Genomic DNA, 15183 nt, shown 5'->3' with positions numbered 1-15183 from the left:
TTTCAGTCATCCAGCCCTGGACTCCTTCAGGGATGATTTTAAGCCGTGTTTCATATTTCAGTCCCCATTTCTAACAGACAAGACTGGAAGCAGCTCTGGTCCCACCAACATTCCTGCTACTGGCAACAAAGATATCCTGCTTGGAATTGTGCCTGCAACAGGCTGACACCACGGCAAGAGGCAGCAGCAAACACCAACAGCTTCCCTCAGCAATCCCACCCCAAAATCCTGGAAAACTTCAAATCAAGAAGCCACCATTGCATCCCTGCCCCTTAAACCCCCAGCCAGCCACTGCTCACATGTCAGAGTTAATGGTACAGTGCATTATATAGAATTATGGCCTATTATACCTTTTATTTACCAAAACATGCTTTGTTTCTATGCCTCAGAATCCTGATTTTCTGACAGGAGGCAGAGCTGCAGATCCCACAGGCTACCAGGGAGGAAGAGGAGAGAAGAAACACACACACAACCACCACGGCTTTTAGGAACAAAATTTATTCCAATTTCAAACAGAGAGTTTATTTCAGGAGAAAGATATGAAAATCAATTTCCATCAGATATTTCTGTAATAAGCGTGTTGCCCAGCAGTCAGAGTGGGATCATTCCAAGAAACAATCACACTCCTGGACTGGAATGAGACAGTTTGGAGTCTGAATAGATCCTGACACTGGGCATCTTATTCAGAAACTCCTTTACCCTACCCTCTTCCCTCCCCGCCCCCCAACACGCACAACAATACATGCATTGCAAATGACAAGGTTTAAAAACAGCATTTTATATAGTATTCTTTTTAAATAGGATAATGTTTAAATTGTCTTAAATCAGGATCCTATAATATACAAGTATAACCAAATAATTTCCACCACATTGGCACTTGTAAAGAGTCTCTGGCACTACTAAAGAAGGGGCATTGGCACAAACCATACTCTTAAAAAACTGGGTGCTGCATAACACACTTTATCTCTGCTGGACTCTAACGACCTGGGCTCTGTACAGGACAATACAATGGTCAGCACACTCCGGAAGTATTTTTTTTTTTTTTGTCTTTTTTTTCTTTTTTGTTGTTTTTTTAAATTATTTTTTTGTCCTTTTTTTTTTTTTTTTTTTTTAAACCAATAAAACACATGAAGAAAAACCGTAGTTGAACGCGAGGCCAACATTGCTAGGAAGCAACAACAAGAGACCAAAGAATCCAACTCGAGGAGAAGGGGGAGGCAGGAAGGGCAGGAGCTGACACGCTGCAGCTGGAAGGGGCTTTTGCTCACCAGGTAGCCAATCCACATGGAATGGTGCAAGGAAAAGGGATGGTCCTCTGCTCACTGACTTCAAGTTTCAAACTAGTTCCGAGTATGTTGGTTTCTTCAACAGAACAAAGATTAAAAGTGCACAAGGAGCAGAGGTTTGCAAGGAGACCCAACTCCTCAGGCTCTGGATTCCCTACGACAACAAACCCAATTTTACCTCTCTGCTGAAAGTCACTCTCAGCCTGCAGGAACTCTGACAGGCCTCGCTTTCAGAAAGGTCGATACAGGCAAATTTGGTTTTAAGGTTTGGCACTTTTGCTAGGGCAGGCATTTGCCAGCCAACAGAGACAGGAGCCAGTTCTGCAGGAGCACTTCACTGGCCAAGCTGGAGGCACACAAGCAGCTGCTCACTAAGGAAAGCACGTGCTGACACTGGTATCTTCTCACACACGATACAGTCACAGACAACTCCAGGTGACGTGCACAGGTCTGACCCATTCCCACCCCAGTCCAGGAGGAGGTTTCAGAACTCAACGAGAGCCACTGAGCAAAGCTCAGCCCTTCCCTCCCCTCCCTGCCCCGAGCCACTTCTCAGCCAACAGCCACCCCAAGCAGGTGCCCCACAAGGTGCAGCACATTCCCTAAATCCTCGTGCCCACAGCCTCCCACAGTTGCCTGCCACGATGCAGAGTCACTCTGCAAGAGACAGATGCCAAGATCCCTCCTCCTGTGCCAGGGCAGCAGCTCTTAAAGAAAGGGGAAGGTACAAAACAAGACGAAAAAAAGTTTCTGATTCAAGTGGAAGTACCACCATCATTCACCTTGGAAAAGAGAAACTTCTGGGAAGTTATTTTCCAAGAACCTGTGTATCTCAGTGCCAGGCTCATTGCTGGCAACAGCTGTAGTGTGAACCATTTACAAAAGGATCACAGAAGCAGAAGAGGTTGGTGCTGCTGTCTGCTTCAGAGGAACAGCACTTAGAATACATGAAGATGATTATAAATTCCTCTTTATAAGACAATTTCTACAAACTGGATCATTTTGGCATAAAGATGAAAAAAAAAAAAAAAAGCAGTAAAATTGATGCAAAGCTGTCTGACACATGGGAATCCCTCCTCATTCCTCCCAAGGGTTAAATGCAGTCCAGAGCATGGCTAGTCTAAAGAGATGCTATGTTTCCCTCAGCATCACCACTCAGACTGGCTCTACAACTGTTGGTCCCATGGCTACTGTTCCAACTCGAGCTCTGTAATCACCTGGAGCAGAGCTTGCTTTGCTCTGGAGCACTCTGAGCACACAGAGGCTTCGCTCGGCTGCTCTGGAAAATGAGGGAACTAGCAACAGAATTATTCCAAATTATGTCCCTCCATAGTTTAGTGTTCTAGATCATAGCATCTTAAGCATCTCAGACAGTTAGATTTACTCTTACAACGTTGTGCAAAACACTGATGTAGTGCTCTGTCTACAAAAGAGACAAAATATCAACGGCCCCCCCAGCAGTGCAGCTCGTTTGGCCTCTTTTCTACTGGCAGCCTTCAAGGGGGCAATCTGGTTGATCCAGAGAATTTGGACCCAAAGCCACTCGTTGGAATTGAAACAGAAGCATCAGTGATGGCTGACTGACACACGTCCAGACGTGGGTCTCACCTCCTGCTCCCCACTCTCTCTCTCCCTGCCTTGCCAATGCACTTCTCTCTCCCAGGCTGGCAGCAGCCCTTCAGCACCTTGACTTGCCTCAGCTCCTGCAAAAGAAGCTCTCCTGTGTGCAAAGGCTTCATCTCCTGCTCAGTGGAGATTCAGGTGGCACTGAGAATCCACAGCTCCATCCACTCTGCCTTCCAGGCAGTGCTGCTGCCTCTCTCCTCCTCTCCTGCTGCACCAAGTGCAGCCAGGGCAGGGCTCTCTGGATTCTGCAGCAGCACTGCTACCAATTAACCACTGCTACCAATTAACCACTGCTACCAATTAACCACTGCCAACGCCACGAGCACAGGCACCCTGCAGCGGGGATGTGTGCAAGCCCTCCAGAGAGGATCCCATACTCCTCCAGAGAGGGACACGGGGGGGAATGCACCAACAGGAGAGACAGAACTGCTGCTCCCTCCATCCTCAAGCTCCCCAAGCAAGAATCCCAGCAGAGCCTGTCACCCTCCAGCTCTGGTCCTCTCAAACTCTGTAAGCTGGACAAGGCTGAGGAATCCTTACAAAGTCATTCACACACTGGCACAAAATGCAATAAAACAAGGCTTGATTGCTATTAGGCAGCAAGAAAAGACCTAGGGGATGGCACAAGATTAAGGTTTTCAATCCAGGCAAAGTCTGATGTTGGAATTCCACAAACACTCGGTGTGCTTTTGGTAACTGCTGCACAGAGAAGTTGCTCGTTGATGTCAAAAACTCTACCCAACAAAACAGTTCCTCTCTGCAGACTGAGCCTTGTGCACACACAGCCACGTGCTTGTGGTGTGGGTGGGATGTGTTTGTGTGTGTGGGGACAAAAAAAAAAATTAAAAAAAGAACTAAAAGTGAAATAAAAATGAAATAAAAAAAGAACAATTACAGTCAGGCACTTCCCCAGGCTCAGCAGCTATTGCTCCAAGAGCTTCCATCATTTGTAGTCCATGAACAAAATACAGCAACACATAGCAAACTATGTATAGAACATCAATAATTTAAAAAAAAAATCACAGTCTCCATACCTTTTATAATTGATAACAAAAATTACTCAGAACCTATAAAGAATGGAAAAGTGATGGCTTTTTTTTGTTGTTGTTTGTTTGTTTGTTTTGCCTTTTTCTTTTTTTTTTTTTTTTTTGCACAATAGTTGGAGAGCAATCGCTCCTCCCCAACATTTCATCACAGTGAACCATGGAGCGTGTCCTGGGGAAGGGAAGGGAAGGGAAAGGAGGAGGGGAAGGAAGCAGGATTAGCAAATTACACCAGAGGCACCCTGGAGCACAAGGCAAAGGGACCAGTAGCATTCTGCACTCCCACAGTCCAGTGAATTCACAATCTCAGCTGGAAAGTGTTGGGGATTTTTGTTTTTCTCTACATATACCACGGGAATGAAAGGGGGGAGAAAAACAAAAAAAAAAAAAAACCAAAAAAAGTGGCTTAGCAACAAAGGAAAGATCAAGATGAGGCTGCCTTAGCTGCTTGGCAAAAATTAAGAAGTAAGCAAGGTGCTGAAGAAATGAGGCATATCCCTGTTAACTGTGACATAAAAGCAATTTGTTAAAAATATGAAATCAACTACTCTGTGGACAGAGACATGAGACTCCAGGATAACACCGAGCACTTGCCACTCCACAGATCAGACAATTTGCAATCATTACATCATCAAAAATTAAAACTTTTTTTTTTTTGTTTTCCTGTCATATTTAAAATTTCATTTTTTTGTCTTTTCTTCACGAAGAAGCCTCTCAAGGGGCAAGAGCAGAGCAGGTCAAACCAGGTTGTACTCCTTCAGGTTGAGCTGGAGGATGGTGTCCTTGACAGCTGCAAAGACGAAACGGATGTTTTCTGTGTCTGTGGCACATGTGAAATGGGAATAGATGATTTTATCACTGTCGGGATTTAAATCCACAAACATCTTGAGGATGAACTCACGGGCTGCCTGCGCATCCCTCTGTGGGCCTGCAGCAAACAGAGACATCAGTGAATGGATTCACTCTGAGCATCCCCCAGATCCAGCAGCACTTTTATCCTAAGGGTTACAGAGCTTTAAAGAAGAAATTAAGATCATTTATGGGATCAAGGCTCCAAGAGCTGAAGTGTCTTGTGCTTTTCAGCTGTCTAACCAAATCCCACAAGAGCACTGGGCACTTTCCAGGTTTGGTGGGTCAGTTCAGACCCTGCTTTGGAATTCAGACCTGGGAAACAGTGGCAGCAGCTGGACAGACACCACTAAATGCTCTCCCAGGGAAATGGGGAGTACATTTCTTCCTAATATACAGGGGGATTTCACAGGCTGAAGACACAAGTGTGTATTTTGGAAACAAGGGTTATTGCCAGCCAAAAGTACAGCCGGTCTGATCCAGCTGGTCTGATCCAGCTGGTCACCTCACAGGAGCTAAAAATGGCAATTTGGGCCAGTTTTTAATTCACATTGCTGACAGGTCCCCAGAAAGCAGTCACCTACTGCAATTTCTTTCACTGCTGCTGTTGCGTGGCAAATATCATCACCTGAGAGGAAATCTGATGGGCAACCTCCCACTTACAGGCAGCATCCTTGAAGGAGCTGCTTGTAGGAAAAAAATAGAAGTACACGACACCCCTGGAAGATGGGATCTGTCTCCAGCTGTTCATGGAACCCAACAAACTCCATTCCCTGTTTGGGAAGCAGCTCTTCAGCCACTCCCAGCCTGCTGGAAAAACTTGGTGTTCCCACCAGAGCTCCAAGCAGGAACTCCAGATGTGGGAGGACACAGCAAGAGCAATTTCACTGGTCCTCTAAAAGATGTTTGCAAGATGGCAATTCTTCCTTTACCTCATATTTTTTAAGCAAATAATTGCAGAATTAATGCACGAGAGCACGGCAAGAGGAGTGTTGCCTGATTTATTCTCCACTGCTTTGATTTTATTTTCAGCCCTGGACAGATGTGTTACCAGCCAGCTCTAAATGTGTTCAGCTGAAAAGCCTGAAATAATATTTTGGCTAAGGAGTTTTGTTTCAGATGGGAAATTCTCTGTTGCACATAGATATTATTTTCCCACAACAGCAGATGGCACGCTAATAAGAATTTCAAGCTGCAGGAAGATTTTTTTTTAGCACCATCATTTAAACAACTTGGGCATTTGACCAGTTCTCAAAACAAAGACTCAAGTCACCTCTTGATTAGAGGGTTAAAAGGTCCAGAAAACCAGTAAACTGCCATGAAACTGGTTACATGCACAAGTTAATTGTGCATATTGGAGGGGGTAAGTCTTCATTTAGGAGAGGCTCATTATTTTATCATCCTATCAGATTCCACTTATCTAGGCATGATTGAGATATTTTTGTGATGCTTCCTTATTGCTGTAGGCATTCTTTCTCCAATTAATGTCTTCTCCACTTCTAGATCTGAGAGTTCTTTAAAAAACAAACCAGTTTGAACCAAATCACCTCCACCCCACCAAGTGTTCCCCCTTGAAATCCACTCACCATCAAACTCTGGGAAATAGTCAACAAGGTGGGAATACAGGATCTTGTCTTCCAACAAATCTTTCTTGTTGAGAAAGAGGATAACAGAGGAGTTTTGGAACCATGGATAAGTTATAATGGTTCGAAAGAGAGCTTTACTCTCTTCCATCCGGTTCTGAAAGCAGAAAAAGAAAGCCCTGTTGTCACAGAGGAGCACTAAAATGCCTTTCTGCTGCCTGCACATGCACTCAGATCTGTAGGAATTCAGCATCTCAAACATTCTACACAAAATGCTTTGGCCCCAGGTAGATTCTGGTTCAAGCTGGATCAGTAAATGGAAAGGAAATGCAAAATCTGAGGGGCTCAAGCTTCATTTATTTGCCAAGCCTTTCACATCAAAAGACTTAAAAGTCATTTTGTGCTTTAACAGTCATGTGAGAGGACTGTCCAGTGATACTTTTGAGCATATCTTGACTACTAGAAAAAGAGCAGCTATTGTTATCTAATAGCATGTTTTTGTTCTACTAGCAAGTGCTAAAATTCAGATTTGGACCTTCAGAGAGTGCAGTCACCCCCTCACAAGACAGCAAAGCCTGAAGTAACTCAGGGCAGGAAGGGGAGGGGTGATTTGGGAGCACAGTGCATGGCACAAGGACTCTGCAACTCCAGATAATTTCATTTTTCACTTGAGAAGTCCAGATGATTTGAATGGCCTCTGCCTTTTCCATCCTCAGGGACATCATGACCCGTGGAGGCTCATGTTCCCTTTGCAACAAGAACTGAAGGCCAAAACCAATAACAGCAGTTAATCCAACTTGGCACCAGGCACCTGGGTACCAGCCTTCAAGGAACTACACAGACATCCCTCCCTCTTTCCCTTTCTTCCTCCTCTCCTTCCTCCCTCCTGCAGAGTTCCCACTCTTTGGCTCACCTCATTATCAGATTCCACCAGAACTTGGTCATATTCACTAAGTGCTACTAAAAACATGATGGAAGTCACATTTTCAAAGCAATGGATCCACTTCCTTCGTTCTGATCTCTGACCTCCAACATCCACCATTCTAAGGAAGAGAAGTAGAGTATCACAGAGGCAGCTGCATTCTCTGAATGCAAAGGACCAGCAAACAGTGAGAATTAATTTGGTTCTTTACCATTCCAGTTAACCTGGCACAGGGATGTGACAGCACCTGCCTGTTAACAACACCAGCAAGCTGACAAAATACCCCAGTCCAGAAATACAGCAAACTGAAAGGATGGCCACAGGTGAGTGATGCCAAATTCACCCTTGACCATTTTTGCTGCGTTCTGCTCTGGTTTGCTCAGCAGCAGCCTTGAGTCTGAAAAGACAAGTCCTTCAAAACTGTGCTCTGTCACATGAGCAAACTATTTTTATTTTTAATTAAAGCACCTGCTTGCCTCAAAGCTTCTCCCCCACCCAAATCTTTCTTTAGTTGTGACACTTTTGTTGGAATGTGCCGTTTAACAGTCACACACTTCAGCCTCTCAATCTCCAGTCCCACCTGTACAGTACAGTAAAGTCATTCTGGCACTCACCTGAAGTGCCACACGTGGTTCACCTTGGATAAAACCCTACACCCACTCCCTAGGTCAGCAAAACAGAACGGGGAGAGGAGACTTCTGCATTGCTGTAAGCAAATGGTTTAAGAGAGGGGATGCAGGTTCCTTTCTTCCTCTCTGGCAATGCCACACTGTGCTGGGGAAGGGCAGAGAGCAGCCAACCACCAGAGAGAAACCCAGGAATGTGGCTGAGTTCAGCCTGGCCATGCCAGGCTCAGTTGCTGGCTTAAGCCTGCCAAGACTCTCTGCTGCTGCAAGCTTTGGTGCCACCCTGAGAGCACAAGGTAGGCACAGAAAACCAGCTCTCAAGCAGGTACTGGGTACAGGGAAGCATTTCTGCACAAAAAGAGTCAGCCCTTGGTGGCTTCAGCTCTCAACACATCCCTCAGCTGCCTCACAAGCCCCATTTCAGCAGTGCAATCCTTCCCAGGAAGGACACCAAGATGGTTCCCTGGCTTTGAAGTGTCACCGATTCAAAAGCAGGTTGAGTTCTGAATTTTGAGGTTTCTGACAGCCAAAACATCAGAGCACCCCAATTGGAGCAGCACCCACTGAAACCATGTGGACACACTGAAGCAAACCACAACTTATCCCTCCCGAAACCACGTCCCTGCTGCCCCAGCTCAGCTGTAACACGAGGACACCTCCAGTACCTGAAGATAATATTCTCTAGGTCAAAGGGGTACTCTATGATCCCGGTTGTAGGGACTCTAACCCGTAGCACATCTTGCTGAGTTGGTAGATATCCTGGGGTAGCAATACGATCCACATCGCTGAGATAGCTGCAAGCAGGACAGTGGAAAAAAAAATAGCAAAGGAAAAAGGAAAAACTACCTTAGGTTGTAGCACATAAAGACACAGATGTACAAACTGCTGCATGAAGCCTTTCTGTAATGAGAAAGGCAGAAGTTGTCTGAATGATTTTAAGCATGGTGTGGAAAACGAACAGAAAATATTTTTGGGGAACAGTAATTCACCATCCAGCCCCCTTGGAAGATAAACAGATACACTAAAAACAACTTCACCAACTCTGTATAGGAGTGGAGAAGACAATCCTTACTACAGAGGAAGTTTAACCACAGGAGATGCTTTATGTTTCAAGTCTCATCTCATTTCTACTTATAAATGTACAAACATCCTCTGTACATTGCCAAACTTAATGGATTTGTAATTAATAAAATCTGAGTTACACATCCACGTAGGCCAAAGGCAAACTTGATGAGGAGAGCAGCACTCCTGCTGCCCGAGAGGCAGGATCAATACAGATGGAATAACGTGGAGATTCTGGCCCCTGGTACACCCTTACACCCACCAGAACAGCTCAGACTCTCAGGAAAAGCAGCAAATGATAAGGAAACAAACTCTGGACTTTAATAAATAACATGTGGACAGGTATAATTTGTTAGAGCATCACTCCCACCACAAGCATGCCAGTGATTGTATACTTACTATTTAGCTGAGTCAGAAAGTTGATATTCTCTTCTCCTGTCATAACACTCTTGTATTCCAGGGTCATTCCACAATGTTTTAATTGCACTTACATATGGCTGCTCAAATGTCATGACCTTTTCTACATCCACTTCTCTGATCAGCACTGCATTGGCCTGGAGATTGAAAAACAAAAAAAGAAGAAAAGAGAGAAAAAGTAAGAAAAAAAAAACCCCAAAACTGGAGGGGGCATAAAAACACCCACCCTATGGCTAAGGAAAGGAAGGACTACAGTAACTGCCACAGCCTCAGGTGGCTGTGAGGTGATTATCCACACCCAGGGGCTTTTGCCAATGCCCCAATAAATAAAAACTAAAGTGAATTCTGCACAAGTTATAGCAAGCAAAAGCTGGCAGATTTTATTCATCAGAAGCCCTCCACCATGCCTCACATAAAGCACAGGGAAAGCTTTCTCACACTCTGCCTGTTCTCACCACAGACAGCAAAGGGGCACCATCTAATCCTTACAAACAGTAATTCAAAATCAGCTCCACGACACTGTGTGACAGGTCAGATAAAACACAACTTCAAAATATTAAGGATACTAAGCATTTAAAAAAAGCAAAATATGCTAAAAAAATCTATTTTCCTGGCATGTCCTAACTCTCACTGTCCTCCCCCTCAAAAAGATAAAATAATTTAGATCAGATCTGTCTAAAATTAATTCCTGGTCTCAAAATCAGTATGTTTCTGTGGTTGAGACTGAAATTCTTCAAGAAAGGTTTGTACCCTTGGTCAGTAGCTATCAGAAAAACAGAAGGATTGCAGGAACAGGGGAACTACCAGCATAGGTCTGTGTCTTTTGGGTCCAGCATGTATTTTGCCAGCTTCAAGTTCCAATAACAACAGCAACACATGCAGAGAAAATGCCAACACATTTAACAACCCTGAAGCCTTGAAATGAGTAAAAATAACACCCCTCCTATCCCTTCCTATCCCAATCCCTTGCTCCCACCACTCACTAGGCACACCAGTGCACCAGCCATGCAAAGTTCTTCTTTCCCTTAACACAACCAAGTAAAAGGAGCTGGGTATCATGAAAATGTCACAAAAAGTTTACAGAAAAGAGTTCAGGGAGGTTGAAGTTGCAACGCAGAAAGACACAAAGAAACAAGAACTCAAAATCCTCACTGACTAAAGACTTGTGCAAAAACTGACAAACTTACCTTGTTCTGTTCATATTTGTACAGAATCTTCAGGGTTTCCATGGCTCTTATCATAGACTGCATGGCAGTGAAGATGTTTTGGTACACCAGCTTGGTGAAGCCTTTTTTGTCCTCTTCAGAGTAGCCTGAGCCATGAATTATACGCATTTGCTTAATGAACGTGCTTTTCCCACTCTCCCCAGTGCCTACAGGATGCAAGAGAGCGAGTTAGGAGCCACCAGCAGCAAAATCCACCACAGATGAAAGCTCCTATCGCTACACCCAAGCACACACCACTCCCAAGCCCCTTTTTGTCACTTCTCAGACTGGTAAAAAGGCAGCCTGGATTGTTAGGAACCCGGCAGCACGGAAGGAAGACACCTTGTCCTTTAGAGCAGCCTTCAAAAGTAGCTCTGGTACTTATTCCAAATCTCACGTTACAGCCACTCCCACACGTCCTGCGTCAAGAGGCCCTTGCCCGTCACACCTGACCTATTCCCAGATACTCCAGCAAGATGCTACAACCAGCCAGGAAGGGCCTGGACACACTCTCAAGCCAGGAAAGTGCTACAGACTCAGCGGTGAATGGCCAGGAGAAGCCCAGTAAACAGCAAATTTTGTTTTGTTCTAATTCGGCACAAAACGTTCTTTGCCTCGCACGCGCCGTGCCTTTTCAAAGGGAAGAACCAAACACGACGGGGGGAAAAAAAAAAAAAGAAAATCAACTCTAAAGGAGAACCGAGCTCAAGAAACTCCATCTGCCGCGAACAGGGCAGGCAGCACATCTGCCAAAGGTTTGCTGCTCAGGGCTGAGCCCTGCCCGTGGCAGGACTGCTGCGATGCCGCTCTGGGTGCGAGGGAGTTAAAAATGGCGTCTGGCAGGGAGAGCAGAGTAGGCCACTGCTCCAGCTGTCGGTGCCGTGCCTGGGTCCCCACGGGCTGCAGCCTGCTCAGCAAGGCCACTGCTTCCTTCTCTTCCTTCTTTTTCAGGTTTTACTGCCGGGCTGGGAGCAGATGGGAGGGCAGGACGCGGCGCAGGGCAGCGCTTCCTGCACCGTCACTCGGGCAGGTCCTTCCACTCCTACATTTATGGCCCCACAGGAGTGTCACTCAGCATGTGAAGGCCACCAGATGATACCAAAGGACAGTGGGAACTTTCTAACAGAGCGAGCAGGAGAGGAAAACGCCATCAGACGGCATCCAAGCAGTTACAGAGAACTGCTAAATTCACAATTCAACTGGGACGACCCTGGTGACATCGCCCCATGCGCAGAGTCCTTTGGGAGGGGACACCCAGGCCAGGTCTCACTTGGGATCAGCTCACCCCCACATTTCAGCAGCCTAAATGGACACCACTATGTTTCTGTGGAGTGCTTCTGTTCCATCTTCTAAAATTTGCTATCGTTATGCAGGATGTTGATAAAAAACCCACACCCCTCTAACACAGTGGCCCAGTTCGCCTGAATACACAGACCAAGAACTCAAAAAGTCAAAATATATCATGTCAGTGATATAAATCCTTTTGACCTGGAGTTTAAATGCTGGCAGAGCCCTGGCTCTCCCCACAGGCACCTCCAGATCCTCCTCACACCAGGGGAGAGATGGATTCAGACAGGATCTCATTCATCCCAATACACAATTAATACTCGCACGTAGAAACCCAGTTACTCATTTTATCTTGGTAGGCTAAAAGGCAAACAAATAGAAATGCTCAGATAAAAAGCAACAAGCACCTAACTGGAAGCAGAATGTTTGAAATGAACAGCAAGAGCTGACAGGAATCACGTCAGCACAGCCAGAAATTAACACTGTAGACACTTTCAATATGCAGCAAACCATCTCCATCTTGAATACAAAGGTGCACCCTAAGTGGGGGAAAAACTGGAAACTGAGATCTCTTGTGGTTTCTGTCAGTGTGGTGAGAAATACTTCCTTGTCTTTTACCACAGTGACCAAAACTGAGAGGAAAAAAAAAAAAAAAAGGTGGTGCTTCAAAGCATTTCAACAATGAAAATATAAAAGAAACCTCAACACCAGACCTTTGCTTGCTTCAGGACTTCAGAGTTCAGACACAGATTCTTCCTGTCACTCCATCACTGCCCTTTTTTGGTTTGGGGGTTGGTTTTGCTTATTGGTGGTGGGTTTTTGGTTTGGTTTTGGGTTTTTTTTTAAAGTTGCCTTTTGCTTTCCCTGAGGTACAGCACTACAGCAGCAGGTTACAAGCTCTGGTGGGCAAGATCTACAACTCTCAGGGCATAAAATATTTCTTAAATATGACAGGTGCTAATCTGAGTTCACCACTTCTTCTGCCAACACGTGAAAGCAGCAGAGTTTACAGCAACTTCCTAATGATCCCCCAGTAAATACATTGCTCAGTCAACAGTATCCCATGGTTAATCACAAGTAATTTTTGTACAAAATATCCTCCCCACCCAGTAAAAAGACAAATTACTACCTTGTACCAGATGGCAATGTCCAACACCTTGAATTTCTTATTAACAGGTTCATCATTGATTAGCACTGTTATTCTTCACCTCAATTTTCTGTCTTAGGCTTCAACAAAGTAACTGTCACCAGATGTAGTGACAAGAAAAATGTAACAGATTCTACAAGGTGGAAACTCCCTTCACACACTCAAAAATTTGGAGATTTTGGGAAAGCCCTCTCACTCAGCCAATCATTAATACTTGTGAATATAAGAACTGCATAGAACAGGAGCAACCCAGGAGAAATCCCTGCAATCAGGGAGAGAGGACACAGGTTACCTGTGCCAGCTGAAGGTGGGCAATGTGCTGTGTCCAGTGAAAAGCATCCTGCAAACACTGTCTACACCCAGGAGTGCTGCTTATCCATTAATAACCACCTTCTATATAGTTTGTTTTTTTTAATTTGATGCTGAATCTATATCTTTTAGAAAAGCAGAAAGGATTCTTGAGCAATTTGAATTCTTTCTAAAGTGAAATATTTAGATCCAGTGGGATCTTCTTAACCCAGATCTATCCTATAGCGACAACCTATTTTGACACAGCTGCTTCTGTGGGACTGCTTTTAGGGAAGCATGAGAGTGAGGGGCAAGAAGCCTTACAGAAACTGCCACAGCATCTCCAAAGAGCAGAAAGGCAAAGCCCTCAATTTTACCTTTCACACAAAGAATGGCAATACATTAACTGTGAAGGGTTCAGGGTGAAAAGGAAAGCTCTGGGGTTTACTTGACAGTTATCACCAGGCACCAGTGTTGGTACTGGAGCCCTCCAAGGGGCTGGGCACACACAGCCTCCCCCCACTTCTGCAAAGTGGTTTTGTTTTGTTTTTTTTCACAAGAGTCAGCCTCCTTCTTCAGCTGAACGTTAATGGCTTGTCAACAGATCCATCAGATCTGCCCGATTTCATCTCAAGATAATACAGTCTTCAAGACACAAAGCAGGATATATCTGACACACAAGCAACGCTAAATGACAGCACGCAGGAAAACTGAAACTTCCGTTTAAATTTGGGGGCTACCTAGGCACGAACATCAAACTCGCTGCTGAAGCAGGAGGCACACGCCTGCAAGTCTGTTTGCAGCTGACTCCCCATCGCTGTAAACTCCTCTGAACACGGCACAGTTACCCATCAGCACGGGAACACTGCTGCTTCCACCCGAAGACCCAGATTGTCACGCTGCACAGGTGATCTCCACCTCTGAACACCACAGGCACCTCCTCACCCGGCACACGAGCAGGAATTCCCACCGCCCGTCCCCTCCCGAAGCACCGCACGGCGCTCCCAGCCCTGCCGCCTCTCCCGGCTCCTGCCCCAGGGGAAAGTGCGCTGGAGGAGCTGCAGGCCCGTTTTTCCACAGATGTTCCCCGCCAGTGCTGAAAAGCACCAACTCCACCAGCGGATTCCCGCACGCCAGCCGAGCCCAGCGCACCGCCGAGAATCCTTTCCCCGAGACAAATTTCGCGTGCCCGCCTTCACGAGCAGGAATTCCAGCTACTTAGTTCCTGCTCGTGTCAAAACCCATTTTGACAGCGAACGCATCACAAAATCAAACAAAGGGCAGCCAATGAGGCGGCCGCCCCGCACGGCTCGGGAGCGGCCCCGAGCGCCGGGCCGAGGCGGGGATGGCTCCCGCCGCTTCCCCGCCACACCCGCTCCCCGCCCGGCCCGGCCACCCGGACCTGCCGGGCCCCGGGCCGGGCCCCGCGGCGGCCGCAGCGGCCGGACCGGCGCCGCGCTCCTCACCCAGCAGCAGCAGCTTCAGCTCGCGGCGCGCGTCGCGCTTGTCCCTCCGCAGCTGCTTCTCGATCTCCGCGTTGATGCGCTTCGACTCCTTCACCTCGTCGCTCAGGCAACAGGCCATCATGGACTCCAGAGTCATGGTCGCGTCGCGGCCGGGACGCCCCCGCCCACCCCCCCACCCCCCCGGCACCGACCACCGTTCTCCGCACGGCCGGGAGCCCGGCCCGGCCCGGTCCCGCGTCCCGCGCCCCCTTCCCTCCCCACCCTCCCGCCCTGCGCGGCGCCGGCCCGGCCCGGCCTCGCCCCGGCCCCGAGTGCTGCGGCCGGGCCCAGCGCCAGCGCCGCCGCCGCCGCCGCCGCCCCCGCGCCGCTCTCGCCC

At 46.8% G+C, this 15183-nt stretch overlaps 1 protein-coding gene across 1 annotated transcript; it reads right to left on the bottom strand.

Annotated features, from left to right (window-relative positions):
- Positions 1-482: 482 nt before the first annotated feature.
- Positions 483-14970, bottom strand: GNA11 (G protein subunit alpha 11). Its single transcript, XM_038163667.1, has 7 exons — positions 14808-14970; positions 10602-10786; positions 9397-9551; positions 8601-8729; positions 7301-7430; positions 6391-6544; positions 483-4883 (listed from the first exon to the last, which is right to left on the bottom strand). Exons 1-7 carry the CDS (start codon positions 14941-14943, stop codon positions 4693-4695), a joined length of 1080 nt encoding a protein of 359 aa, XP_038019595.1. The 5' UTR covers positions 14944-14970; the 3' UTR covers positions 483-4692.
- Positions 14971-15183: the final 213 nt, after the last annotated feature.

The sequence above is a fragment of the Motacilla alba genome, chromosome 28 (assembly GCF_015832195.1).
Source record: "Motacilla alba alba isolate MOTALB_02 chromosome 28, Motacilla_alba_V1.0_pri, whole genome shotgun sequence".
Taxonomy (NCBI): domain Eukaryota; kingdom Metazoa; phylum Chordata; class Aves; order Passeriformes; family Motacillidae; genus Motacilla; species Motacilla alba.
Note: the sequence above shows the minus strand (reverse complement) of the source record. Positions and strands in the feature narration are given on the sequence as shown.